The 26,488-nt window shown below is 48.9% G+C and overlaps 3 protein-coding genes across 4 annotated transcripts in view; 2 read left to right on the plus strand and 1 right to left on the minus strand.

Moving 5' to 3' along the window:
- Window positions 1–891: 891 nt before the first annotated feature.
- LOC147173064 (uncharacterized) lies at window positions 892–3,731 on the plus strand. 2 transcript variants are annotated; one of them, XM_086077391.1, is made up of 4 exons: window positions 892–1,162; window positions 1,237–1,601; window positions 1,983–2,087; window positions 3,139–3,731. In XM_086077391.1, exons 1-4 carry the CDS (start codon window positions 1,126–1,128, stop codon window positions 3,172–3,174), a joined length of 543 nt encoding a protein of 180 aa, XP_085933517.1. In that variant the 5' UTR covers window positions 892–1,125; the 3' UTR covers window positions 3,175–3,731. The 2 variants fall into 2 exon arrangements, 1 of the variants encoding a protein (XP_085933517.1); XR_015095282.1 differs by lacking the exons at window positions 892–1,162; window positions 1,237–1,601; window positions 1,983–2,087 and adding an exon at window positions 2,433–2,785.
- Window positions 3,732–4,373: 642 nt separating this feature from the next.
- Window positions 4,374–9,178, plus strand: LOC147173065 (protein DEK-like). The gene is made up of 11 exons (XM_086077387.1): window positions 4,374–4,534; window positions 5,558–5,836; window positions 5,904–6,013; window positions 6,701–6,795; window positions 6,873–7,002; window positions 7,346–7,621; window positions 8,331–8,444; window positions 8,508–8,586; window positions 8,653–8,792; window positions 8,864–8,932; window positions 9,071–9,178. The coding sequence occupies exons 1-11, from the start codon at window positions 4,525–4,527 to the stop codon at window positions 9,080–9,082; spliced, it is 1,314 nt and encodes a 437-aa protein (XP_085933513.1). The 5' UTR covers window positions 4,374–4,524; the 3' UTR covers window positions 9,083–9,178.
- The window catches only part of npr1b (natriuretic peptide receptor 1b), a 29,342-nt gene continuing 7,394 nt past the window's right edge, over window positions 4,541–26,488 (minus strand). Inside the window, exons 3-22 of the mRNA XM_086077386.1 lie at window positions 25,210–25,397; window positions 24,939–25,052; window positions 22,487–22,622; window positions 17,546–17,640; window positions 16,911–17,046; window positions 16,744–16,828; window positions 16,296–16,413; window positions 16,148–16,219; window positions 15,993–16,070; window positions 15,327–15,431; window positions 14,368–14,439; window positions 14,133–14,295; window positions 12,909–13,064; window positions 12,672–12,840; window positions 12,445–12,591; window positions 12,029–12,152; window positions 11,497–11,565; window positions 11,263–11,437; window positions 10,615–10,713; window positions 4,541–9,789 (exon numbers count right to left, since the gene is read on the minus strand). Of these exons, the coding sequence (XP_085933512.1) occupies window positions 9,644–9,789; window positions 10,615–10,713; window positions 11,263–11,437; window positions 11,497–11,565; window positions 12,029–12,152; window positions 12,445–12,591; window positions 12,672–12,840; window positions 12,909–13,064; window positions 14,133–14,295; window positions 14,368–14,439; window positions 15,327–15,431; window positions 15,993–16,070; window positions 16,148–16,219; window positions 16,296–16,413; window positions 16,744–16,828; window positions 16,911–17,046; window positions 17,546–17,640; window positions 22,487–22,622; window positions 24,939–25,052; window positions 25,210–25,397 (2,447 nt within the window). The 3' untranslated portion in view covers window positions 4,541–9,643. The remainder of the gene's footprint in view (window positions 9,790–10,614; window positions 10,714–11,262; window positions 11,438–11,496; window positions 11,566–12,028; window positions 12,153–12,444; window positions 12,592–12,671; window positions 12,841–12,908; window positions 13,065–14,132; window positions 14,296–14,367; window positions 14,440–15,326; window positions 15,432–15,992; window positions 16,071–16,147; window positions 16,220–16,295; window positions 16,414–16,743; window positions 16,829–16,910; window positions 17,047–17,545; window positions 17,641–22,486; window positions 22,623–24,938; window positions 25,053–25,209; window positions 25,398–26,488) is intronic.

The raw sequence follows: 26,488 nt of genomic DNA on the forward strand, positions 1-26,488 counted from the left end.
GGTTTGGGACGTTTCCCTTCTCCAAGAATGAAGTCTCATTTTGCAACACTCATTGTCTTCCATATATTTCGGTTTTCACCTTGCGTAGGATCGTTCGAGATTTGTATCCCGAAATATTTCACAAAATGATTTCATGGGGATGTTGAATTGGCAGCAATTCGCTTTTTATTTGATATCCATGTATTTATTTATATCAGTGACAGTACATAATTAATAAACATTGAGAGAGCCAAATGCTATTTTCTCATCTGCAGTCCCACAGAGATGGTAAAAAAACAAAGCAGAAGAATAGAACCCTCCGTATTGTCCCTGGGTGCGAGCGTGAGCGTGGATGGTCGTTGGTGTGTGTGTGCCCTGCGATTGGCTGGCAACCGGCAAGCCCCGCCTCCTGCGACCCTCGTGAGGTCAAGCGCTCACCAAAATGGAAAGAAGGAGAAGTAACGATAACAACAATACATTTACTAAAAGTACCATTTAACTATTCAACTAAAATGTAGCTACATTAGTGTCACAAGGGAGCAACATTTAGGCAAACAGCCCAAAATGTGAAAATGTTAAGAAAGCAAGACGCCAGCAGGGGGCAGCAAAAGCTCATCTTTTTCTTCGTGTTGAAACGAATTTGGATTTTGACGTACGTGTGTTTGTTTGCATTTCAAATGCTGATAAGCGATAAAGCAGTTGGACCAAATGCACTTTTTTCAAAGGGAACGGATATTCTTTACTTTTCACACTTTGCTTTGTTTTCCATGACTGTAAAAACCTTGCCGCGCACGCACACACACACGAGTGATATGAAAAACACACACGTTTCTCAGCTCATTAAACACACGCCCACATACCAAGCAGGGACATGCAGAGGGTGTGGCCAGTTGCGTGGTGGCCTCAGGCATCCGAGCGCGGGGGTTCGAGGCAAAAGGTTTCTTTTCAGGGCGGGATTGACGAGCATCAACTTCGAGACAAGTGTGCGTGACAGCGTGCACGTGCAAAGTGCGTCCACCGTGCGGCGCTGTGTTCCTGCAGGTGTGATGGGGTGTGGCCTCATCCCTTTTGGCTCCGCCTCTGCGCAGGTGTCCGCTTTAAAGGAGGACACACGCACAGGCACACAGACGCACACACTGCACAAGAATGTGGACGACGACGATGCTCGCCATGGGGATGACAGGTCAGCATACAGGTCAAAGGTCACGCTACAAGCTGTGTTTCTGTGATGTTGGACGCTTGTCAACATGTGTGCAGTGTGTTCCATCATGGGTGGCGTTTCCATGACAACGGCCCCCCCAGCATCGACGACGGGCGGCGCGTCAAGCGACGTGACGACCGGCCGGCAGCCCGACAACACCGGACGGTATACCGCGCTTTCCGTCTCCGCCGCAACAAACGGCAGCGGCGCCGCCGACGAAACAACCGCCGTGGCGACATCCGCCGACGAAACAACCGCCGTGACGACATCCGCCGACGCCACGCCCACCGCCACAGGGGGCGCCACGAGCAAGACTTCTGCTGCAGCGGGCGCTGGCGGCGCCGTTCCCGGCTGGGGCGTCGCTCTTCTGGCTCTGGCCGCTCTGCTCCTCGGCCTCCTCCTCGCCGTGCTCGTCGCCACGGTCAGCATTTAATTACTTGAATGATAACACATGAAACTTCCTCATCACGGTTTGCAGGCTCCCGGTCACGCATTTTGCTGTTTTTTCTTGTCTAGTTAATAACTGGGTTTATTTTGGATGTAATTCCATGGTTGACTACTAGATGGCGGCACATGCCATTTTGTTTAAAACTGCATTTGAAAGACGAGCAAAAACAGGAAGTGTTCGATTTCAAGCTCAGTCTAGTTTTAGCTCGTTTAAACGTTGACTCCTCTTCAGTCCTGCTTTTTACGCCCACTTGATAATGTACATCTTTTATACTTATTATACATTTGTTAGTTTTGAAAACTGTATTTGACGATGAGGTCACTCGCACTTATGTTGTCTTCTTGTTGCCGTCAGATATTCTGGTGTTGCTGCAACAGGGGGCGCTACAACCACCCTGCCGACATCCCGCTCTACAACACACACTCTCAATTGTGGAACGTCAACTCCGTCCCCGCCTACGTGAGTCCTCACACGCCTCACATGTCAAAGGGCGCACGTCAAGATGACGTCTCATACGTGTCGCTCGGACACATCACGTGACCTGCTGTCACCGGGACGGGTCGTGTTGTCATTTGGCCACGCTACGCGTCCCCAGGACGGATCATACAAGCCCCACGTCACTTGTCGGGTACGACACTAGGACAGCTCAAGTCATTTCATGTCAACAACAAACGTCATATATGTCCTCAGAACAGCGCAACATGTCAACATGTCACGTGACTGCAACAGCTCACACGTCATGAACACGTCAGTCAGAAAAACGTTGTCATCCTCGAAGTGTATCGGGTTCGATGAGACGGCGAGCGCCTTGCGAGCGCGTGCCAACGTGCACGTTTGCGTTATTCGTAACCACGTGTCTCCAATCAACAGCGGGGCAGGAATCGCCAGCTCCTCTGATTGACCAATCAGAGGCATTCATGGCCAAATAGCGCTCGCGCGACAGGGTTGCCGGTCACAGCAAAATACACGCGTTGTAAACAACCGCAAGGGAGGAAAAAAAATCCAACAACACAAGAAAATGCCTGCGACGTGCAAAGCACGACGTCACCAGCTGGCTGCGAGCGAAGGTGACGTTTTTTGCCTGTCGACACGAGAATAAGAAAAAAAAGGACTTTCTTGACTTGAGAACACAAAAACGGGCCCGCTGACTTCTGAAGGTTTGTGTTTGCGTTTCTTCATTAAGCGGCAATTCGATCTTGCCGGGAAAAGACTTTCGAGCCACTTTTTCTCACATATGCAGTTGCGCCGCATTTTCAATTTGGAGAAAGGTTGCTGAGATATTCAAATTATTCCGAAGCACCAAACACAAATCTATTGTTTAGTAATTATTACCAATATTGTCAAAAACATCGTCACGGCAAATGTCTTTGAAATATGCTGATATCATTTTGTTACGAATGTTACAAATGTCAGCTCATGCATGAACTTGCCACGTGACAAAATGTCTTCCATGTTAGTTGGTCATGAAGTCTCACGTGTGAGAAGGTAAAAGTTGACCTTGTTGTTTCAGGAGGACCCGGACAAAGGTGCGAAGATGCCCAAGTGAAGACATGTCACATTTGTCACATGGTTTTTTTTTTTTAGTTTTGATTGCTGATGATTCTTGAAGATGATGAAATCCACAAAATCTTCCCACAATCTTGACGAGAAAGCGAAGAAGGTTTGGCGCGGCCAAGGAAGGCGTTTGCGTTCTTTTGTGTGTTGTTGCCGTTCAAGGTTCAAGCGGCTCGCGGCCACGCCTCCGCTTTCTTCTTTGTCGCCATCACAAGCGTGTCAATCCATCAATTGTTAATAAACAGCCACCACGCGCTTTCCCCGTCGCCATTCATCACCGACACATTCGCGCCATCCATTTTGTGTACGCAGCCTCTCGAGAATGTTTGTGTTGTGAGTTTTTTCTTATCAGAGAGTTTGGCCACCACTGTGTGACGTCACACAGCAGATCCAATAAAAACAAAATGTTTAGAACAAGGACAATAAAAAACTGGGTTTGAAAAAAGAAGAAAATAAGTCATCTGGTTTGAAAAATAATCAAGTTATTTCCCCAAAACAAATAACAATAACTCACGCTGACGATAAGCGTTTGTGAGAATGGGTGGATGAATGTCGAAAATACTAATAAAAGTTATGTGTTGTACGTGTGAGAAAGTTGATTAGGGCCGCTTATTCCTTTGGATTCAACGATGTATATATTTGTTTTCATTTGGGTTGCCAGACAGGTTTGTCTGAGCAGCACACAAGTGTGACTTGTCTGACGCGTAAGAGGAAAGACAAACATTCAACATGCAAAATGTTGCTTGGACTGACTTGGTGTAAAAAAAGTTCAAGTCAAGAGAGGCGCGTGGCGTTATTTTCTGCTGCGTTACCACTTGCACCCACTGGGCGGCAACACAGTGTCCCGCTCCAGGACACTTTGTTGACGAACAAGACGAAAGCTCGCGTCATGGCGCTCTTGTCCAATCGGGGGCGAGGACGCAGTCGTAGCCCCGCCCTCCAGAGAACCCGCCATCGGGAATGAAACGGAAGAAAAAAGAGGAAAAGTGGCAAGAGGAGAAAGGCGACGCGACGTAAACAGAAGCCGAAGCAAGGCCGAGGTAAGAAAACTTTGGGCTGACTCGTTGGCTGCTGACGTCACGGACCGACGTCACGACGGCCTTGGGAAGCTCCCAACTCTCGTGATAAACGCAGCGTCAACGTTGCGGAGTGCTAACGTGTTAGCAGCCAGGCTAACGACGTAAGACTGCACACCACAGCCAAGTCGACGTCACAACACTTCGGTCCAAAGAAGGAGAAATTGGAATGACGTCACGCACGACAAGGGAATGCGCGAACAGCGATCAAGTCTCGTTGGTTGGTCAGAAACCGAGACTTTCGGCGAGTGCTCGACAGAAAACAAATGAGCTCAAGTACGATTGCATGTTAAATGATTTTATTTTTACGAAGACTTTTTATAGAGCGTGGCGAAAAGAAAAATCCGTTCCAATGCCGTTTTTGATGTTGGCGCCATCTGCTGTCATGTGACGTTTACGTCATCGCACAGGGAGGTGACTAAGTTATGGGATGTCTTTTGATTCGCGCACGGATGTGAACGTGTTGTCATCACGTGATGGACAACGCGCGTACGATGATGTGCACACGCCGCTCACAACAAGTTCCGTAAGGGATCGCGAGCCTCGAAATCAACACGGCAACTTCATTCAAGTGTCGAACGCGTGAACTTGTCAATGTTTGCGTACTTTTTGCTCAAGTTGCTGTCTGACAACGAGGAGCTCTTTTCTTGCTCGCTTCCGTCTTCATCACGTTTTGACGTGATCGTGGAACTGATCAGCAGTACTTCGCCATCAAACCGGAAGTGTAGGGTAGGCCTGCAACTGGCGGTGACTTCAATAATCGATTAAGCTTATTATTATTAATTGATGCGTAGAAAAAAACTCTTTCACGTCCGTCCTTTGCTTCCAAAACTGGACATTGTTGACAATATTGTCAAGAAAATGCACAAACAGGAATTGTTTTGGATTCGGTTCCGTAAGATTGGTCAGAAAAGCAGCAAAGTTGATTCTTGTCTTTTCAAAGTAAAATCTGATGTTTGCAAATTCCTCCGTTTGAAAAACCAACAAAAAAGACGATCAGCCTGCTCTGATAGAAGAGAAATCGGGAGAATATTTTACTGTTTAGGATTTGGATCATTTGAAGTTCAACAAGGTCGCTAAACAATGACTCGATTATCAAAATGATTGATAGCGCGTCATCGGTGGGTCGCGACAGATACACTGGAAGAGTCACCGAAAGGAATACGTTTGGATGTCCTTGGATTTGTTTTGTTTTTGAATGGACATGACGACGCTAACATTTTAAGGTCAAATGTAGATGACCTGCCTGATGATGATGATGATGATGATGATGATGATGATGATGATGTGTTCACACAGGTATGAGCGACATGGCGGAGGAAGCTTCAGACGGACGAGTGTCACCGTTGGACGCGGCGGGCGAGCGACCGGAGACGTCGACCGGAGACAACGAGTCGGGCGGCAATAAAAGCGCGTCGGATGCAGAAGCCCGGCTGACGGTGTGGGCGGGGCGACGCGAGCTGCTGTCGCTGCCCGCGGGTGACGGCGCGGTGGTGGCGGGAAAGCGCGCCAAGAAGAGCGTGGAGCGGCTGGACATGCAAGCGCCCAAACACAAAGAGAAGCTGCAGATTGCGCAAGGTACGTAACGTCGCCGACGTTTTGCCGGCAAAAGTGCTCGGGCTGACGGCGGCTCGCGTGCGCGCAGGAAGCGGCGACAAGCTGGGGGACATCCCGCGCATCAACTTCCAGATCGGCAAACTCAAGCCTGATGAACTCAAGCCGCTGCACGTCATCTTGTTTGAGCGGCCGGGAAAGGTAAGAAGATGGCCGCTGGGCGTTCATGCGTTGCACGGGTGTTCATTTCAGCCGCCATTTTGAAATGTAGTCTCCGTTTTAGTCCAGTTTCAATCACGCTTGTTAGTGGATGGACTCTGGCGGCGAGGGGGGGGTCGGGGGTGGTTAAGGGGGTTGCTGTTGTTAGGGTTTGGGGGGGGTTTGGTCATTTTTCACACATTGTGCATTCTAGTGAATTTTCAGAGTAAAAATGTTGATAACACAGTGACACCATCTTTTTTGCACTTATGTTGTATTTAAATATGTGAATAAAAGCAGGCTGTCATATCTAACGTTATGTCGTCGATCCGGTCGCGACACGTTTTTGCGTGTGTGGGAAACACAGACGTCATTTTTGTCTCGTTTTTGTTCATGAACTAAAATGTCCAGAGATTTTAGTCCAGTTTTGATGAAGTGAACCTTATTTTCGTCGACGAAAATCCATACTGATTTAGTCCCAGTTATTATTTATTAATGAGGGTTTTAGTCTCGTCTCGGTCCGGTAAAAAATGTGTGTTGACCAAATGAACACTATTGGCCACTAAAGGAAGCGTTAACAAAGGAAGGGCCAGCAGTCAAATCCAGTCCGTCCGTCCGTCCGTCCGTCCGCATGCGTGTGGTGATGACGCGTGCGTGCGTGCGTGCGTGCGTGCGTGCGTGCTTCCACAGATGGCGAGCATCAAGAAGAACCTGCGTCTCTTCAACGGCTTCCCTTTCGCCGCCGACAGCGACCAGTACCTCAAGAAGCGAGACAAACTTGTCAAGTAGGTTTCCCAAGTTGGGCCGGCGTCCGCTCCCAGCTGAACGCCGGCCGCCTCTAACGGCTGACGGTTCGATGCAGGAACGCGCACGTCACCAACACCAAGCTGAAGCAAGTTTGTGGCGTTCTGGACCTGGAGAAGAAAGGCACGCAAGCGGAGCTGGTGGACAGGATCATGACCTTCCTGCTGGAACCCAAGAACAGCGGCAAGGTCAGACACGCCCCGCGCAAAAGCCGCCTCCCAAAAGTCCAACGCGATTCTTCCTCACGTCGCATTGACGCTTCGGACAAATTTCAGCCAGATATGGCGCTCGTATCTCAAATGTTTGCTTGCAAGTCAAAGCGAAAAAGAAAAGCCAAGCGACGGCCTGTATCTAGAAAAACTCATGATTGGATGTCACGTTTGACTGTTTTGTAGTTGCATAAGTGTGCACACCTCCTTGTAGACAATGTCAAATAGAAACAAGCAAGACTTGTCCTGTTCTTTGCACGTTTTTGATGACTGGAGGCAAGTCATGTGACCTGCGCTCCTCCTCCTCCTCCGTTCGTTCCAGCAGCTTCCCATGAAGAAGAAGAAGCGATCCAAGAAGAAAGTGTCGGCCGACTCGGCCGCCAAGAGCCAGACGAGCAAGAGCGCCGCCAAGAACAGACGCGTCTCGTCGTCCTCGTCCAGCCCCAAAAAGTCCAAAGCGGCAAGTAAGTCCAAAGCCATCGTCATGGACTCCAGCAGCGACGACAACGAGGACGAGGCGCCAGACGACGACGCTTCCGACGCGGAAGACAAGTCGTCCCATAAGGCTGATGATGACGAAGAGGAGGAGGAGGAAGAGGTGAGCGAAAGGAACAAGTCTGATTGCCGACACTCGTTAAGTCGTTTGCTGTTACTCGATTGATCGTTGAAGGCCGACAGTCACGTGCGCGTTTAGTGAGCCGCGCACGTGACGGCACGTCAGCGTCCGCGGGAAAGCAAAACCTGACGCAGCATTTGCGAGGTCTTTTCAGTCGGCCTCCGTTTGCTTCATGAGCCTTTTTTTGCTTTTTCTTTGAAATCATTTCGTTCGCAGGATCAACAATTCAGTTATGAAGTTGGCTTTTGTGTGTTTCGAGATTAGGGTCAACTCTATAGAAAGGATCCCCACTTTGACGTGGGAATTCGGACCAGGGCCAACTTTGAATCATTCACTCGTCAGACCGTAATTGCCACAAAAACATGAAGCAGAAAAGCAGCCGATTGGTTGAATAAGTTGAGCGATTGTGAAAAAAGGAGATCGATTCCCAGCAAAAACAGAAAAGCAGCGTCAAGTCGGTGATGATGCAATAATCCGCCATGGAAAAGTGTTTGGACACACAAAATCCTTAAGAAGCCAGTATGGGGTGCGAGTTTGCATTTGGAATCGCAATCGACTCCTGAATCGCAATCACAAAGGGCCGAAACGATTCCTTGAAACCTTGCGACGGGATTTTTGCAAGTGTGCCCTCCGTCAAAATGCGCCAAATGTATTCACGCGGCCGGCGTGTGCGCGTCTTAACGTTTGTCAGGTGGCCCAATCGGCATCTAAGAAGCGCTCCAGGACCACCGGCAAGAAGACTCCGTCTCCAAGGAAACGGGTCAAGAGGGAATTGTCTGACGACGCGGACTCTGACAGCGATGAGGTACAAAAAAAAAAAAATTGACGCACTGCTGTTGCCCGTGTGACATCACTTCCTGTTTGTCAGGCCAAGAAGAAGAAGAAGAAGAAGAAACCTGCCGCCAAGACCAAGAAGGCCGACAGCAGCAGCAAGAACACCAACACAGGTGAGAAGCGCGTGGCGCCGCGCCCCCTCCAGTCGAAGCGCCTGACATCTGTCGTCACGGCAACAGACGACACGTCGGACGAGGACGAGCCGCTCATCAGGATGGTCAATCGAGCGCCGAGCGACAATCAGCTGACGGAGACGGTGCGCGCGCTCCTCAAAGACGCCGACCTGGCCCAGATGACCATGAAGCAGATCTGTCAGAGGGTGCGTCGTCCTGGCAACCGTGCCCTCGTTAGCCCCTCGTTAGCCCCCTCTCAGCCCTTCGTCCCTTTCAGGTGTTTGACGCGTATCCCGACCACGATCTGAGCGGCAGGAAGGATTTCATCAAACATTCGGTCAAGTCGGTGAGTGTGGCGTGTGCGCACATGTCCGCTGGAAACGCGTGTGTCAAGTTGTGTGTGTGTGTGTGTGTGTGTGTGTGTGTGTGTGTGTGTGTGTGTGTGTGTGTGTGTGTGTGTGTGTGTGTGTGTGTGTGCGCGCAGATCATCGCTTGAAAGCAAGAGCAGCGACGCACGACATTCACCGGACGGACGCCTTTTTTTTTTTACACTTGACTTTTTTTTGCCTTGAATAAAGATTTTCAAGTAAAAGTCCTTCCTTCATGTGTGACGACAACGGCGCCACCTCCACCAACTCTGCAAACGCTTTTTGATGCTTTAGCCTACTTTGGAAAAAGTCAAACGTGTCCGTCAGTGGGGAAACGCTTTTTTTTTGGGGGGGGGGGGCAATATGATCGGCTGCCTGCCTGCAGATCGTGAAATGAGACACTTTACAATTTTTTTCCTCATCTGTGGAGGGCGGAGGAAGACGAGCAATCGATGCCTACATTTGTTTGCTTTTTACTTAGCATTAGCATGTTGCTATGTGACAAAAGGAGATTTGCGCCCTCTAGTGGACACGCTTCACTTGTTGGCTTCAAATGGGCCCAAAGTCAAAACAATTTCATTGAGGTGAGCATCCGACACGACCGCTCGTGTGGACGTTGTGATTGGACGAGGCCTTTCTTTTTCGTAGACAACCTGAGGTGTGGCCCCGCCCTCTTCCTGCCGCCTCCTTCATTGGCTGTCGCTCTCTCCCAGCAGCCAATAGGTGGTCATCTGCCCTTTGCCTTTCATGTGCACGTCCCCTCGGAGCTCCAAGTGGAAGCGGCCCGACTCCTGCAGGACGTCGCGAGTGGCCGACGACACGTGGATCTTCAATGCTGCACGCACACACGCACGCACGCACATTAGCGGGGCCCGTTATCAATCACGCTGAAGACAAGGCAGTGAAGTGCAAGATGAAAATCAATGAATTGGAATTACTGGCACTTGTTGATCATCGAAATGGTGACAAGAAAACAAATAAGAGTAAGAAGTCATTCCTTTGAGATGTTTAACGTCTTCAGCGTGATGAAGACGTTAAACACGATGATGAAGAGAAGTTTGCATTTGTCTGCTTGTGCAAAAAGCGGACCAACGAAGTGGCTGGGGGTCAGTGGCTGCATGCATGATGGAATCGAAACCAACACGCACAAAACACGAAAAACGCTCTTCACAATTCCGCTTTTTGCTTCTTTCGACGCAAGCTGTCTTGATGCCATAATGTCGCAATACGCCACCCGAACACGAGGCGGCCATTTTGCATTCACACAACAGCAAAATGTGTCGACGACGTTGTTTCTGAGACGTACACAAATTGGCGAACGTGCCGCAACTACTTCCTGTCTTGTCCGTTATTACGATTGCGGAAAGAGTCGAGTGCGACGCTTTCTGCACTCGCATGATTATCTTTATCGTTACGGCCTCAAATTTGAAAAGTTTCAAACGGAGGCAGAAAAACAAAAGGTTGCGATTATAGCGCCGGTGACGTCAAATTCCCACGTTGGCTTATTTTTCATGTTTCTTAGCGGCAGCTGAAGCGGCCGGTCACGTTTGCAAAACAAGTTGCAAGCCGGACGAAGCGTGTGTTGTGTTGGCAGCCATGTTGGCGGTGGCAGGCAGCTGCTGTTGCGTCATATCGGCAACAATTGCAAAAGTGTCCTCACCTTCTCCGCTCGACTCCATCCTGGACGACGTGTTGACCGTGTCGCCAAACAGGCAGTAGCGAGGCATCTTCAGACCCACCACGCCCGCACACACCGGACCTGCGCACACGCACACACATGCTGATTTGCGCACCTGTTATCAAAAACCCCCAACGACATTTTTGGACTTTCTGTTTCTTGTCATAGCTGAAAGGTTTTAGTCGCTCATCCCGTCAATTGAAAATTAATTTTGCCTTCAAGTTTATTGCAAAAGCATTTTTTTTTCTCACACCAACTTAAGATTGTTGAGGAGTTTGTATTGTTGAGCGATGAAACGACAGCGAATCAAGGACAACGTTGTCCTCGTCAGCAACCGTTTTCAAAATGGCTGCTGACTAACGAGACAAAAGAGCACAGCAATAAACCTCGATGAATGAATCGATTGTCAAAATAGCTGTCGATTCGTTTGGTCATCAATTAGTTGTGGCACTCCTGGTTATTATGTTAATTTGCCAAAATATGACATGACAGACAAGTTCTCACTTGGAGGCATTTTAGAAGACGACTAAAGATCGACAAACTTTCTGAAGTCCTTTTTGAATGACACGTTTCCTTTCATTGTTCTCCAGGTGCGCGCTTGTGCGTGTGTGCGTGCGCGCGCGCGCTGACCGCTGTGTATGCCGATCCTGAGCTTGAGCTGCTCGTCGGGCCGATGTCGTATCCTGAAGGTGGTGACGGCGTCCAGCAGGGCGAGGGCCATGCGCGCCACCTCGGGGCCGTGCAGCTTGCCGTTCCTCACCGGCAGACCCGACACCACCATGTAGGCGTCGCCGATGGTCTCCACCTGGGGGCGCCGCTCGTCGTCAACGCGGGTCGGCGGCCGCGCGTCGGCGGCGCTCTTACCTTGTAAACGTCAAAATTGTCTATGATGGCGTCAAAGCACGTGTACAGGTCATTTAGCAGCGTCACCACCTGAAGACACGTGCAAAAAAATATTTGAAGGATTTCAACTTAAGCTCGCGAACTCGAGGATGTGAAATAGACGTAATGATTGAAAGAGAGCGTTTACAATCCCTTTCTGGTCAAACAGGTGTGATGTAACTTCCGGTCTAAGTCACCCCCTCCCCCCCCCCCCAAAATATGGACACATTTCATACTTCCCAAATATAGACTTCCAATGACGTCATACTTCCGGCGGCTGAGAACATGTCCAGACATGTATAGTAAATGGGCCCGTATTGGGGTAGAGGGGGCGGGACCGAAAGTCAAGGAGCGGGGCGGGAAGTGACGTCACACCTGTCAAAAAGTTTGACGAGAAGGGGATTGTAAAGTCTCTAGTGAAGTTTTGTAGTCAAGTGGAGCAAAAGTCCTCCCGCCGTGGACCGGGCCAGCCGCCCAATTCCGTAAGTGGAAGGCGCCAGCGGTGGCGACTGACCTCCATGGGCGTGCTCTGGGCGGAGATGGCGGTGAAGCCGACGATGTCGCTGAAGTAGATGGTCACCGAGTCGAACGCTTCCGCCTGAACCGTCTCGCCGCGCTTCAACTGCTCCGCCACGGAGCTGCAAGCGCGCACACACACGCACGCACGCACGCTTAATACGGCCCCTCATCTTGTGTGTGCGTGTGCAGTGGAAGAGCGTTAGGGCCCGCCGAGCAATGATGTCATCAAGAGTCCTGTGATATTTGTTGACTTCATTTGTTGGTCAATCGTGTTGATGTATGAATAGTGAACACATTCTACACATCGTGCAAATCTTTTTTTGGACTAACTGATATTATTATTATTATATACAACAATCTTCTAAATGTCGCGTGTCGCGCGTCGCGTGTCGTGCGTCGTGTACAACTGACTGCGGCAGAATCTGGTAGAGGAGCGTCTCAGCTTTGCGTTTCTCTTCATGATACGCTTGCGTTCGTTCCTCCACCAACTCCTCCAGGTTGTTGGCGTACTGCTCCATGCGTGACAACAAGTTGTCCAGGATGTTGGTCCGGGACTCCCTGCACGCACGCACGCACGCACGCACGCACGCAAAGGTTGGAATTTTGGGAATTGGCTTTTGTTTTGTTTGTTCGCTTACTTGTTGTGCTTGCGCAGCAGCATTCGGATGTGGTTGAACTCGGGTCTCTCCGTGGGCTCCTCGGCCCAGCAGCGCTGCATCAGCTGACCCAGCTCGGGACTGTGCGCGTGCGGGTCCACGCTGGGTCTGAGGCACGGCCATTCGCCCAGCACCACGCGGTCCACCACCTCTGCACGCACGCACGCACGCTGTGAGAAGAGCCCGCCCCCCGAGCCCAGCGGACGCCTGCACTCTGACCTTTGGGACTGAGCGGGTCACCGTCCAGGTAGAAGACTCCCCGGCGTAGCGCCACCTCCTGGAGGATGATGCCAAAGCTGTAGACGTCGCCCTTCTGAGTGCCCTGAGGAGGAGGGGCTTCCATGCGAAGAAGTTCCGGAGCCATCCATAGCCTCTCTGAGGGATGACATCGCACGCGACCTTTCAACATCTGGCCCAATCCCACCCAACCTTCGCCGGCAGCACCGCGGCTCAGCAAGCCTTCTGGAGGTTCGGAGGATGATTTTGCCATCAACGCTCCTCTTGGCTGGCTGCTCACCACGCATACCAGCACCCGCACACTTTGATCCAGCAGTGTTGGGAATCTTTTGGGTCAGCGCGATCGTCTTTTCAACACTCCGCCTCACCTCATTCAAGTCGCCACAATTCGGAGATGAACGTGAACCTTCATTTGTTTTCATCCTCTTTCATGGACGCGGTGACGAAAAAGGTTCGTTACAGGCTAAAGAGGAATCGTGTGCAGCATCCATCACTAACCTTGAAAATGTTGACACTGAAAAGAAGATGGAGCAAAATCAGCGCGACCTTTGGGAATTTGATCAACTGCTGGAATTGAGAATGCGGGGTGGTGGTATGCACGGTGAGCAGAGAGCCTCGAACCGGGGGCCTTTTATAGATGAATGCGCCACGGTGAAGAGAGAACCAATTTCTGCTGCATTCGAGGGCGGTCGGATATATCCCAGTTAGCGGCATACTGTCACGTACGTTGCGTTACGTCAAGTTATGTCGAATATTTATGAATGAAGAAAGCCATCTATAGCTTTATACTCGAGTAAATTGTCGTTTACTATTCGCGGTCTGTGTTTCCAAAGGGCTCGAACTTGTAGACTGACGTTACTTGTCGTCCGTCGGTGAAGTCGCCCCCCCCCGACTTCTACTACTAGTGGGTTTTCCGAGTTCAAGGGGGCGTTCCCGTACACACTTCCTGGTTTGAACTCGGAAAAGTCCGACTTCCGACCATCTTCGAATGCAGCACAAGTCGCCGCCGATTGTGCAAGTTGGAATGATTCCGAGCGGGAGAGCTTTTTCATCTCACTCCATTTGCCGGCGCAACTCCGAACAACCCGCTTTCGTCAAACTTCCGGTTCAGATCATTTGCAGTTCGGAAGCGGGCCGGCCCCATCGCCGTTTATGGTCGACAAAGATTCCCGACGGGAACCGCGGCTCACTCGAAGCGTCACTCACGAGCGTAGTAAGCGTGAGCGTCCTTTGCCGATTGGCTGTCGGCCTGCAGACTGCTCAGCCCGTAATCGGTGATCTTCAGCACAAAGCGGTTGTCCACCACGCAGTTGGACGACTTGAGCTTCCCGTGAGATAGCAGCACGCTGTTGTGGAGGAACACCATGCCCTGCACACGCACACAAGTGGCATCAGCACAACGGAGCAAGGGCGGCGAGGCCAAAAGCAAGCAAACGTCGACCTTGACGATGTCATTGATGAGAGAATATTTGAACATCCAGTCCAGAGTGATGCTGTCGTTCTCCAGGATGTCCTGCGCACACACGCACACACACAGAGACCGGCACTGACGTACAAATAGATACAGGACGTGAAAAGAGGTCTGGAGACAAACTAAAAGCTAGAGGACAATATGTCCGCAGGAAGCGGCTTGCAATGTCAAACCAATGGACGACGACATCAGATTTGATGGCCACGCTGGCGTTTGCTTCATATATGCCAACTTGACCAGTTTGTTTTTGTTTTCGAAGCGTTCCACGTGGTCATTATCGAGTTCGCCTAGCAAGCAGAAGCGAGCACGCCACCGTACACCAAATGGGGAAATGGTGGAGGACGAGGACGAGAACGCATCCATGAATGACGCGGACGCCAAAAGCGACGCGCGGCAGTTTCCGTTCCAAAGCCGCTTTTTCTCACTTTGATCAAATGGCTCCGTTTGATCATTTGCATCCACAAACAAGACAAAAAGCAGGAAAGGCAACAGACAAGCTCGCCGCGCAAACGACTCGTGGCAACTTCTTTGATCCGAACGCAGTGGCGGCTTCCGTCCTATGATGACATCATGAACACTTTGAATTTCGCCATCACTTTACATGAAGTTCCCGTGGCAAAGATTCCCATCAGCAGACTGTGGCGGATTAGGAACGCTCGTCTTGCGATTGTCTTTGATGAAGGAATCTCGTCGGAGGGAAGCCAATGATGTCAGACGACGTGTTTGCGAATATTCCGCTTGATCTTTATCCTCTTTAGGACTAATTGATATACTGCAGTCGTTTTTTTTGCTTTTTGCAGGTTCCAGTTGAACGTCCTACGTAAGTTCAAGTGGAGAGAATTGGTCTTTTTTGACTTTCTAGCATATCAATAAATGCATGTGATTGCACAGGTAAAGGTGTACAAAGAAAAGAGAGGTTCGAGATGTACCTGGAGGCTGCCTCGGGGACAGTATTCCGTGACGATGCACGTGTTTGGAGCGTCGATGCAAGCGCCGATGAATCGAGTCAGGTGCTCGTTCTGAACATCTCGCATCTGCGTTCGGTGACAACATCGTCACAATCTGTTACCGCTTCATAGGTTATGACATCATCACAAGTTCACAAGTGGCGGTATTGTGTCATACGCACAAAGTTCAAAGAAATGCCACAGTGTAGAAATTCAACTCAACACAAAAGACATCATTCTAAAAAGTGCAACAGGCCTTTTTCAAGGGCTTCAAGAAACAAGCAAATATTTTTCTATTTAAAGTGACGATGTTAAACATCCAGCGCAACAAACGTTTAAGTGGCAAAGTAAATGCGTCCAATGCAAAATGCAGGAGAAATCAACCCAAAACGCGATCGGGTCGCATCTGAAGTGATGCCGAACCTGCTTTGCCTCCGGCATCACAAAACAAACAACAAGACGACAAATATCCTGATCCTGTTTGTCAGCTTCCTGTTTCGCCGTCTGGGTCGACAGCAGAGGGCGCTCTTTGGCCTCCCAGAGCGCGTCACGCGCCACGACACGTTCAAAGCCGTTCGTCTTTTATGCCACCGCATGCTACGCGGTCAACTTTGTACCACACGGGAAAGGTTCGAGTCCAACACTCACATGTTTGAGCTCAAACAGGAGCTTCCTGTTCAGCTCCACGCGTTTCCTGTCGGTGTACTTGATGGCCACGATGTTTCCCTGCGGCGGGCAGGCAGGAAGAATTCCCAATCAGCGCTAACGGGCCACGCGCACTCACCACGCCGCGACAAGCTGACCTTGTAGTAGCCCATCTTGGCGAACACCTGCACGTGGCCGTCCGTCAGCAGGGAGCCGTAGTTGGAGCCTCTCTGCGGACAAAGACGCAGGCGCGGTCAGGGCGGCGGTTGGGGCGGCGGTCACGCCGCGCGCTCACATGAGACCCACCAGAGACAGCGTCATCCTGCTGCCGCTGCGGAGCACTTTGTCCAGGTTGCTCATGTGGATGTCGTCCCAGGAGATCCTCCAAAGCTGAGCCACCAGCTCCTTCTCCAGCTTCATCCGCCTGCAACACACATTCAACACTTGCTTGGACTTTATGCACGTTTCTTGCACGTAGCGCTGAGCTGTCATGAGCTGTCATGAGCTGTCATGAGCTGCAACGCTTGTTTGGTCCTTGTTGAGGAAGAAAGAAAAAAATCCCAGCAGCGGGGACGGGGGATTCAAACGGCACTTTTTTTTTTCTGGAATAAAACTTGACATTTGGGAAAACCATTCCCAGGTCTCTGTGACGAGCACGAGCGCACGTTCAGCGAGCGTTTGAAAGGTGGCATTATGTCCTGTGCCCAGCAGGGGGAGCACTTGAGTCAGCAGCTGAAGGGCCTTGATGGCTCACCTGTAGATGAAGATGGCGACTGTCAGGGTCATGATGAGGATGAAGAAGATCACCATGGACACCATCTGGTGAATGGTGATGGTTTCTGTTGACACAAAAGCAATCAAGTGAAAAGTGTCTTTTCCTTTTTCGTTTGTTTGGCAGCGGGTGCAAATGCGTCAACGTACTGGTGTTGCAAGCGGGGTTTTCGTTCTTGAATCCGCACACGGGAATGTCAGGAGGAGGAACTCGTCCCGGCCAGTGCAGCGATGTTCCGGGAATGGCCGTCAGCTGCTCTTCTAAACTGTTGTAAACCAGGACCATCTGGAAGCCACATCACACGCACACGTCACGCACGGCCATCTTTTTGTTCTACGCGGTCGGTCGGTCGGTCGGTCGGGCGGGCGGTCGGTCGCCTTGTCCTCAGCCATGACTTTTGACATGGAGCAAATCCTGACGTACATGATCTTTCCATCTCTATTTCCTTCTGATTGCATGATTGCAAGGCGTCATCGTCCTCCATTTTGATCACGTGTCCATCGCACCTCATTCCGCTTTCCGTCTCATCCATTTTGTTTATCCTCAACTCCTTCTCTCCTGATCCTTCAATGTCACTCCCTTCATTCTTCTCAGCGTCCTCATTTCTTTTGCCGCTAAAAAAATTGAACAGTAAATCGGCGCAAAAAAACAAAAAGTCGACTTGCATCTCTGATTGGAACGCAACTATTTGTCGGACTTGAGTCAAAAATATCCGACATATCGCTGGTCTCGCGACACGCGCGCACGGAGGAGTGACAGGAAGTGATGCCGTGTGCGCGTGTACCTGGAAAGCGCTGCTGTTGGTGTCAATCATGTCCCACAAAGCAAAGTCGGTCTCTCGATCTCCATACTCGTCCAGCTGTAATGTCCCAGTCACACCTGAATGCATCATGATAATAATAATAATAATAATGCATGGGATTTAGATTTTCTGGGTTCACACATTCACGCTGTGGTGGCGGCGAGCTACTTAAGTAGCCACAGCTGCGCCAGGCGGAAGGAAGCGCGGCTGCCGGTGTGCGCCTACGGCCCCTCCCGCCACCACCAAACATTCGCACCTTCCATACGCACGACGACACATGACTTGGGGAGAGGGGGGATCGAACAGCCGACCTTATACATATATACATATATAGAGTCCTTCCAAGTGTTGCTGAGCGTGCCGCTTGCGACAAGTAAAAAGTCCCACGTGCAAACCTGAGACCTGTTGCCTGGCAACAGCAGCATGTAAATCAAAGATAAGGAATTAGGAACATTACATCTGACAGCAAACAGGAAGTGACTCGTCTCAGCCCGCCGTGGCCTATTTTGTCCGGGAGAACAAATTGTTCCGAGTGACACAATGAGATTGGCGACAGTGGGCGGGCTGTCGGCGTGATGGATGTCCCCGGGGAGGACAAAGAGATGAGCGCTCGCTGAGACAGCGCACGCCGCTTTCACGCCGCTGTCACGCCGGGACACAACATGACATCATCACATTTGCCAACAAAACACTCAAACGTGTCGCCACCTCATCTTCGCAAAACAAAGTGCGGCCCGTGGGCCACATGCGGCCCAGCGGGACATCCAACTCGGCCCGGGGAGGATGAGAACACGTTGACGACTACTTTTCAAATCAAGTAACTGTAGTTGCCACTTTTGTCCACTGGAGGGGAATGAAGTGGTTGCTTTGATATGGATGCACTTGTGAAAACTGAAAGACGACAAGTTTCAAACTTCACGGGGGAAAAAATGGTCTTCGACTGAAAACCTTCAGTAAAAATATTTCAAGGCACTAATAGATGCAACATTATAAAGTGGTGACCAAAAAAACTTTTCAATTCCCTCCGTCAAATACGGCATTCAACAAATGTTTGGGGGAAGGATGGTCCAGATGAAGGTCATTTTCCTATTTTCCTATTTTCCTTCCTTTTCATGTGAAAAGCCGATTTGATGGAACCAATTCAACTCGTTTCTCACTGGATGGACATTTTTCACGTCTTTGTTGGAAATACAGACGTTGATTCAATGCAAACAATCGACAACACCGCCGGTTTTTGGAAGCGCTGCCGTTGACTGACAACACCAACGCGCCTCCTTCGCCACCTCATGCGCTCAAGTGTCCGTTGCTGGGAAAGAAAGCAATGTGTGTGCGTGCGCGTGTGCTGAGAGACGGCACGCCGAAGGTCGCTTGTGTTGCGCTGTGAAGACATTCCAAACAAAGCGAGTGTCACTCGTGATGGATGACGCGCTAATGGACGGCAAACTAAAGCAAAGAGTAGGAACGAAGGACAAATAAAGCGCAACACGCATGCATGCGCACGCACACACGTGCCGACATGAAGTCATCGGGGCGAGTGTAGCGATTCTGACCAGATGTGATCTTCCGTAAGTCCATGTTTAAAAAAGCAATCAATCAAATAATTACATTTGCCTTTTGGCTCATTCCGCCTCAAATCAAAAAGCTTCTGTCGTGGTCTGTGTTTGGGTTTGTTTTATGGGTCCCGTTTCCCTTGCGTGTCTCCCTTCGTCAATGTCTGGTCAAGTCGTATCTTGTCGTCCGGGTCCCTGGCGTGGTCCGATCAGCTCCCCGAGCCACGCGTGTCCTGTCCAGGTGCCGCGGGTTACGATGTGCATTGATGCTGCGTTCCAGGATGGTCGCGAGTCGGATATATCCCAGTTGGGTTTTCCCAGTTCCAAAAGGCAAAAGTAAACAAGCAAAATGGCGGAGAATGAAAAATAGTCTTTGATTTTGGTCCTCAGAAAAAAGTTCAGTAATTGACCGTATCATTTCATGCAGGGAGACAGCGGCATACTGTCACGTACGTTGTGTTACGTCAAGTTATGTCAAATATTGATGAATGAAGATCGCTTTTCAGTTTTATACTCGAGTAAATTGTCTTTTGCCATTCACGGTCTGTGTTTCCAAAGGGGTCGCCATTGCAGCGACGTCACATTGTAGTCTGTCGCTGAAGTCGGGGTCCTTTTGTTTTTTCCGACTTTGCAAGTGGAACTTCCGAGTGGGGGCGCACTTCCTGGTTTGAACTCGGAAAAGCCCGACTTCCGACCATCCTCGGAAGCAGCATCAGTTCCATGCTTTCTTTCGGTCCTTGTCGAGTCCTTGTCTTTGTCCCCCCCCCGTTCCTGCTCCTGTGTGTCCTGCCCGTTTACGTTTAGTACTACGAGTGAATTTTGGTTTGTGCTTTGCTTGCCTTTCAATTAAATCACGTTTAAAAGCACACCTGCCTGGCCTCGCTCTGCTTCTCTGCGCTCGGGTCCGCAACCACCACAACCCTGACAGCTTCCAATTTGAGTGAAATTTTGTGACGGGGAAATTCATAGCACGAAAAGCCAACATTCCAAATTTCAGCTTGATTGGATCTACGGTTTGCTGAGATTGAAATGGTTGCACTTTTTTTTTTTTACAAAAATGGGCGTGGCCACCCACCAAACCTTTAATGGCTTTTTTCTCAGCCACCACTGGTCCCACTTCAAAAACTAGAAATCATTGTTGGAAAGGGGAAATCCTAATCTGCTATTTGTTTTTGCATCACAGTACTTTTGACATCAAAGATCATTTGGCCAATATTTTCACCTTGAAATTCCCAATAAGGGACACGCAACCTGAATAACACAAATACGACAAATGCAGCCCTGGCTCGGTGTTGTTCCTATTTGAAGAGACTGGGATCGATCGAGTACAAGCCTGCCTCACAACCTCGAGACAGTTCTGTGTAAAATTGTTTGCATTGAAATTCTCAAGTGAAAAACTCAATCTTTCTCAGATCCTCATTTCTATTTCTATTTTGTGATCACATTTCCCAGGAAAAACCATCCAAAGCATACGTCCATATTTCTGGATACAAAACTATGCAGGCCACATCCTGTTTAGTAGCAAAAGCCCCACAGAAGTTTTTTAGTTCTCACAGGATGAGCACGGCCATCATTTCGATTTCCTTTGTGTGCTCCATCAGCAGCCGCCGAGACGGACGGGCTCAATGGAATTCTTCATTTTCACGTTTGATCACATTGCATGCGCTCTTGGCTGCCAGTGACGTCAAGTCCAAAAGTCTCCATTTTGAATTGTTACTTGGGCAAAGTCGCTCAACGCCATCAAGGACGTCAACGAAGGTCTCACAAGTTTGTGCGCTCTCATGGTTGGATTGGCCTGCCGGAGGAAAACCTCGTGGAGCAGCCGAGACCTTCTTCCGCTGGCCATCAAGAGAGGATTCCTCCTTTTCAGTGCGTGATGGTGATCGTTGGCGAGCGAGCGAGCGGCCCCTCGTGGACGAGGAGGAAATGACAGTAAACGCTGCACTTCCCATACCACTTGGACAGATGGGACTTTTTTTTGCTTCTCCGTCAGGACGCCATCAGCTTGTAACGTACACGGATCGGATGTTTTGACATTTCTGAAGAAAGCTTATGTTAACATCGACATCCATTGGAGTGAAAATGAAAGAGAAAAATGAGGTGTATTGCATCCGCTTGAAAAACAACAACTGCTTTTTGGACTCATTTTTGGGGGGAGCTTTGCTTTTGTTTTGTTTTTTTGAGTCATTCGTTTTCATTGATGTTTTTCTGAATATTGCTTTTCTATTCAGAAAAATGGGGGGGGGGTAATTATTTAAAAAAATTTAGAAAAAAAATATTCAGAAAAACAGCTGGTGCTTCTGTTTTTTGGAATTTTTTATTTCTTTTTTACCTCTGAACTCAAAGTGACTTGCAGACTCGCTAATAGCAGTTTAAAAACAAATCAGAAAAACAGGAAAACAAATTCAAAAAACAGAATAAAAAATATTCAGAAAAACAGTTTTTTTTTTAAATAAAATACGGGAAAATTACTCAGGAAAACAGAAAAAAAATATTTTGAAAAACTGAAACTTTTTTTTTTAAACAGAAAAAAATATTAAGAAAAACAGGGGAAAAAAATACTCCAAAAAACAAGTCAGAAAAACAAGACTTTTTTTTCTTTTTCAAGTGAATGCAATAACGCTTCCAGTTTTTTGTTTTTTATAAACACATTCTAATTGACACCTCGGGCGCCATTTTTTGGTCTTATGTCGTTAAGGTCGTCATTGTGACTTCAAGGTCAAAATAGATGTCAAAAGGCTTCTGATGAAAAATGATTTCCCCTTTCTAGAGATATCTTAGTTTTTGAGATGGGATCAGTGGTGGCTGAGAAAGGCCGTTTGAAATTTGGCGGTCACGCCCATTTTCATAAACAAGTGAAAAGTGAAAAGCAAAAATCAAACTGCAATATCTCGGAAACTATTGTTTGGATTTCCTTGCTATGATCAGCTCCATTTTTACAGAGGCGCCTTGCGATACGAGCACATTAACGAGCGAGTTACTTGGGCAAAGTTTTGCCTCGAGTTACAAATAAAAATGCGCACTTCAGACAAACCTCAACATGACAAGACCAGTTGGTGGCTCTCGTGCACCATTAAGGGCGCGAGTCAACTGACACCACAGAAGAAGATCAGGCAAGGACAATACATTAGGGATAGGAATGTTTTGCAATTGTTACAAAAAGGCAAGTCTCAAAAGAGCATTTTTGTGGAGGATGGAATGGATTCAGGAAAATGGCTGCGCAAACATAAAAACGGGCCGAAGCGCAATGCTTGTTTTTGACTTTTGCCAATAGTCAAGAAAAGAAAAGAAAGAGATGGCGCACTGCAGCAAAAGAAAAAAGATGCTAAGAAGGAAGGAGAGAAGGGAGGAAAGGTTCTTGTTTGAAACGGACCGTGAAAGGTTCTGTTCCACATTCGGTGGGTGACCACCGTCCCCGGAGGCCGCGCGCGGGTCCCAGTCATGGTTTCGTTGAGCGCGTGCGTGTAGAGCATCAGGCCGTCGTAGAAACCTCCGGCGATGATGTTCTTCTGCAAGATGCAAAGATGGCGTCATGCAAACATCCTCCGCTGGTTCTGCCTGCTACAAAGCAGCAGAGGTTTGAAGACTTGCCGACATCAACGCTAACGGCCATTGCTCAAATCATATCGCATTTGTTGACAGTGAGTGAAAAAGAATCTTTTCCTAACGCGGAGTGCGTGGCGGGTAAATAAAGCCCCGAGCCTACCAAAGCATAGAGGAGACTCACCAGGAAAAAAAAATATATATATATATATATATATATATAAACATTTGCCCATATGTGAGCAGTAGAATTCAGTTATTTTTCCACTCCAAGTCAGGCCTGGTTTGGATGTGGATGAGCTCATCTGGCCCCAAACATGATCAAAAGGAACCCAAGATCTCACTTAGTCGACAAAACCAGACGGCGACAAAAGAAGGAGCCGAAAAGAAGATGAGGTGAAATCTTTGTGCGCTCGCACAAAAAGCCGGAAAATGCCACAAAGGAGTCGTCAGGACGAGCGAGGGTCCATATTTGCGTCCGTAAACAGGTAAAGGTGACGTCACGCTGTGTTTTGTGTGCGTGTGACTTCATGGACGCATTCCAGTCACATTTGCTGTGGCTCTTAAAAAGTCCAAACGGGGCACGACGCCCCGCCCGCAGTGTCGGCGTACCTTTTGGTATTGACAGAAATCCAACTCAGTGGCGCTGATTCAGCATTTGTCTCCATTTGAACGTGAACAGCTTACGTCATTCACGCCGTCTTGGCCCCAACGGCGCGTGATTCGCCCCCGTGCCGTGCGTACCTTTTCGTACCTCTATGTGCTCGATTTAGTTGTTCTTCCCTCCACAGGTAAACACATTCGTAAATAAGAATTTGCATCTTGATCCGTTTTGTCTGGCTAAATTTGGATTTAAAAAATCCTTTCCTTTCCATCCCTTTATTAAGAAAAGCAAGACTTTACTTCAGAAGATGATGATTGAGTTTCGTCGGGAACGTGTCCGAAATGTTGCTCATTGATTTTCACAGTAAAAGGAGACGTTTGCAAAGGTTTCATTTTTTTCCATCTGCTGTCATGAAGAGACAACTTGAAACTGAACAACAAAATAAGAATCAATTTATTGAACAATTGATCAGTTGTCGCCGTAAAGAGCGGTCCGACCGACGATTAACAATTTCGTTTGAAGCCCAGCGCCATTTACGGTCCAGCGGGTACCCGCCCGTTTGCCGGGCCAAGACGTCCACTTGCAATTTTATAGCCACAAACATGACATGGAATGTAAAACCCAAACATTGACCCTTTGACCTTCTAATCTAGGACGAGTGGGAGATCAATGCCGGACAGTTGACCAACCGCAAGGGAGAGCCACATCCAAATCCTTTAGATTTTGTTGGAGTTTTTGCTTGCTGGTTTTGGGTTTGATTTTGTTGTTGTTGTGGTTTAGGGTTGTTTGTGTAATTTAAAAAAAAAATAATAATAATAAATAAATAAACTTTGGGCAAAAGAAAATGGAATGACCTGCGACAAATCTGGCAGAAAATGATTGAATGGAGAAAGGGACAGAATTAGAATTTCTTTCATTTCTTTCATTTTCTTTCGGGTTCATCCGTACTGACTTTCACAGACAAGCCGAATGTTTTGAATGCCCTTGAGCAATATGCGGCTTGCCGTCAATATGCTGAAAGATCCGGGAGGGATCAACTCGATTCCTCCAAATCTCTCTTTCTTATCGCAGGTGGCATTTGGAATGTTTTGTTGCTTCTTGTTTGCGATTGGATCAGCCCTCACACGACTCTGGCGTCCGTCATCAACTGGCGGCGAAGACGACTGATAATCTTCTCAAGCGCGTCACACCTTCCGCACTCGTGTATATTTTCAATGTCAACTTAACTTTGACCACACATGAGAATATACAATAAAAACACACAATCGCCACTCAAACATGACTTTGTGTTTGCTGACATTTATTGCTCCCGATGTGTGTGTGTGTGTGCGTGTGCGTGTGTGTGCGTGAGAGAGGGAGAGTTAAGCTCATTAGTGTCTCTCAGCTGTCTGCTACTGATTAACTGGCTTTACAAGCAGCCTGACAACCTGCTCACTCCACACACACACACACACACACACGCACACACGCACACACGCACACACCCTTTGTGCGTGTGCGATAAGGGAGCAGGGTAGTGCAGTAATGCGATTACGTGTATTGCTGCATGGAGCAAAGTGGCTGATAGCGAGCGCTTGTAAAGATCAGTGCAACATTTGGATGCGCATTAACGCGTGTTAGCTTCGCTTTTAGCGCAGAGTGGAAAGCACTATTTTTATTTGTGCGTGTCCGGACTGACCAGCGAGTCGTCAATGGTGTAGTTGAACATGCGCTTGGCGTCCATCTTCAGCTTCTCCACAAAGTCCTTGTACTCGGCGTTCTGCGGCTCTCGATACGTCAGGATCTTAACGCTCTGACGAGACAAGACGCGTCGCCGTGTCAGTGACGAGACGCGATAGGACACGTACGGCTTGCGTCATCACCTCAACAAGACAACATGGAGGCCACGTCATGGCGTCAACGTCACGTATGTGACGTGTCCCAAACATGAAGAATGACAGCGGCGTTACCTGGAAGGCCTCTTTGGCCACGCCGTCGTCGAGGTCGCCGCGCGCCCACGGCTGGCGGTCCTGCGACTGGAGGCTCTCGGCAAACACGTCGATGAAGAAGAAGACGTACTGCTCGTGGGGAAGGTCGGCGCGGCGGAAGTGCACCATCAACTTCCTGAACACATCCGGCGAGCAGCACACGAACATCACTGGGGAGAACGTGCACACAAACACACACACTTTGAATGTCTGCGTGCGTGTTTTCTTTTAAAATATCCAATCAGATTTGAGATGGCCTGCCCTCCGCTAAGTGGCGTCCGTAATTGTTATTGCAAGATCAAGGTGCGTGTGTTTCTTCCATCCATGATGATGACAGGAAAACGTTTTTAGTTTTTACAAATTAATAAATAAATAAAAAACATGTCGAGACGTATTCCCAGCTTTTAGTGTAAGGCCAGATTTGGCTTGAAATAAAATGTTTAAGTTAACATGAAAAATTAGTAGGTTCTCCTCATTTTATGGAACTGTCCATACTATAGCTCATATTTGGGGTATATATATATATATATTTATAATGTATAGTTTTGTAAATGTTTGCATTAGTTTTTCATATTTCTGGGCTAAAAGGTTCGCATTCTTGACCCTTTTTTTTTTTTGCCTAATATTTTCATATATGATTTGTCTTGTCATTTTGTATTTACAGTTCCTATTTGGTGTATATTACGTAACATACAGGTGTGATTTTGCGCTTGTGGCCGCAGCGCGCCAAAAGCACAAAAGTAGTGCGGATTTCCCTTCTGTCCAGAGGTGGTTGGACGGCGTTCAAGTCGCAGGTCCGGCTGGGCCACTAAAGGACACGGACGCGCTTGTCAAGCTGCTCCTTGGTTGTCCGGGCTGCTTGCTTTCAAGTGGTTGGAGGTCCTGAGCTCGCTGGAGCAGTTTTTCATCCAGGTAAAGTCCTTCAGGCGCCTTTTGCAGAGAAGTGTCTTTCTTTCTTCCTTCCTTCCTTCCTTCCTTCCTTCCTTCCTTCCTTCCTTCCTTCCTTCCGTCTGGCCACTCCACCCTACAGGACCGCTGCAGTTGTGGCAGCGCGAGCACGGGGTTTTCGGTCACCACGCTGACGAAGGCCCGCCCACCCCAGTTGCTGAGAGTCGTGCTGGCTGGGAACGGACGACGGAGGCCACTCGACGTGCTCCTTGGAGGCAGCAGACATTTTTGGGAAGCCGGAGGCCGTCGGACAATTCCTGTTTGCTTTGTGCTCTGACATGCCTTGTCACCTGTGGGCCTTATGTGGACAGGT

Source organism: Leptonotus elevatus, chromosome 6 (genome assembly GCF_054856555.1).
Source record: "Leptonotus elevatus isolate MCC_2025b chromosome 6, RoL_Lele_1.0, whole genome shotgun sequence".
NCBI classification, from domain to species: Eukaryota; Metazoa; Chordata; class Actinopteri; order Syngnathiformes; family Syngnathidae; genus Leptonotus; species Leptonotus elevatus.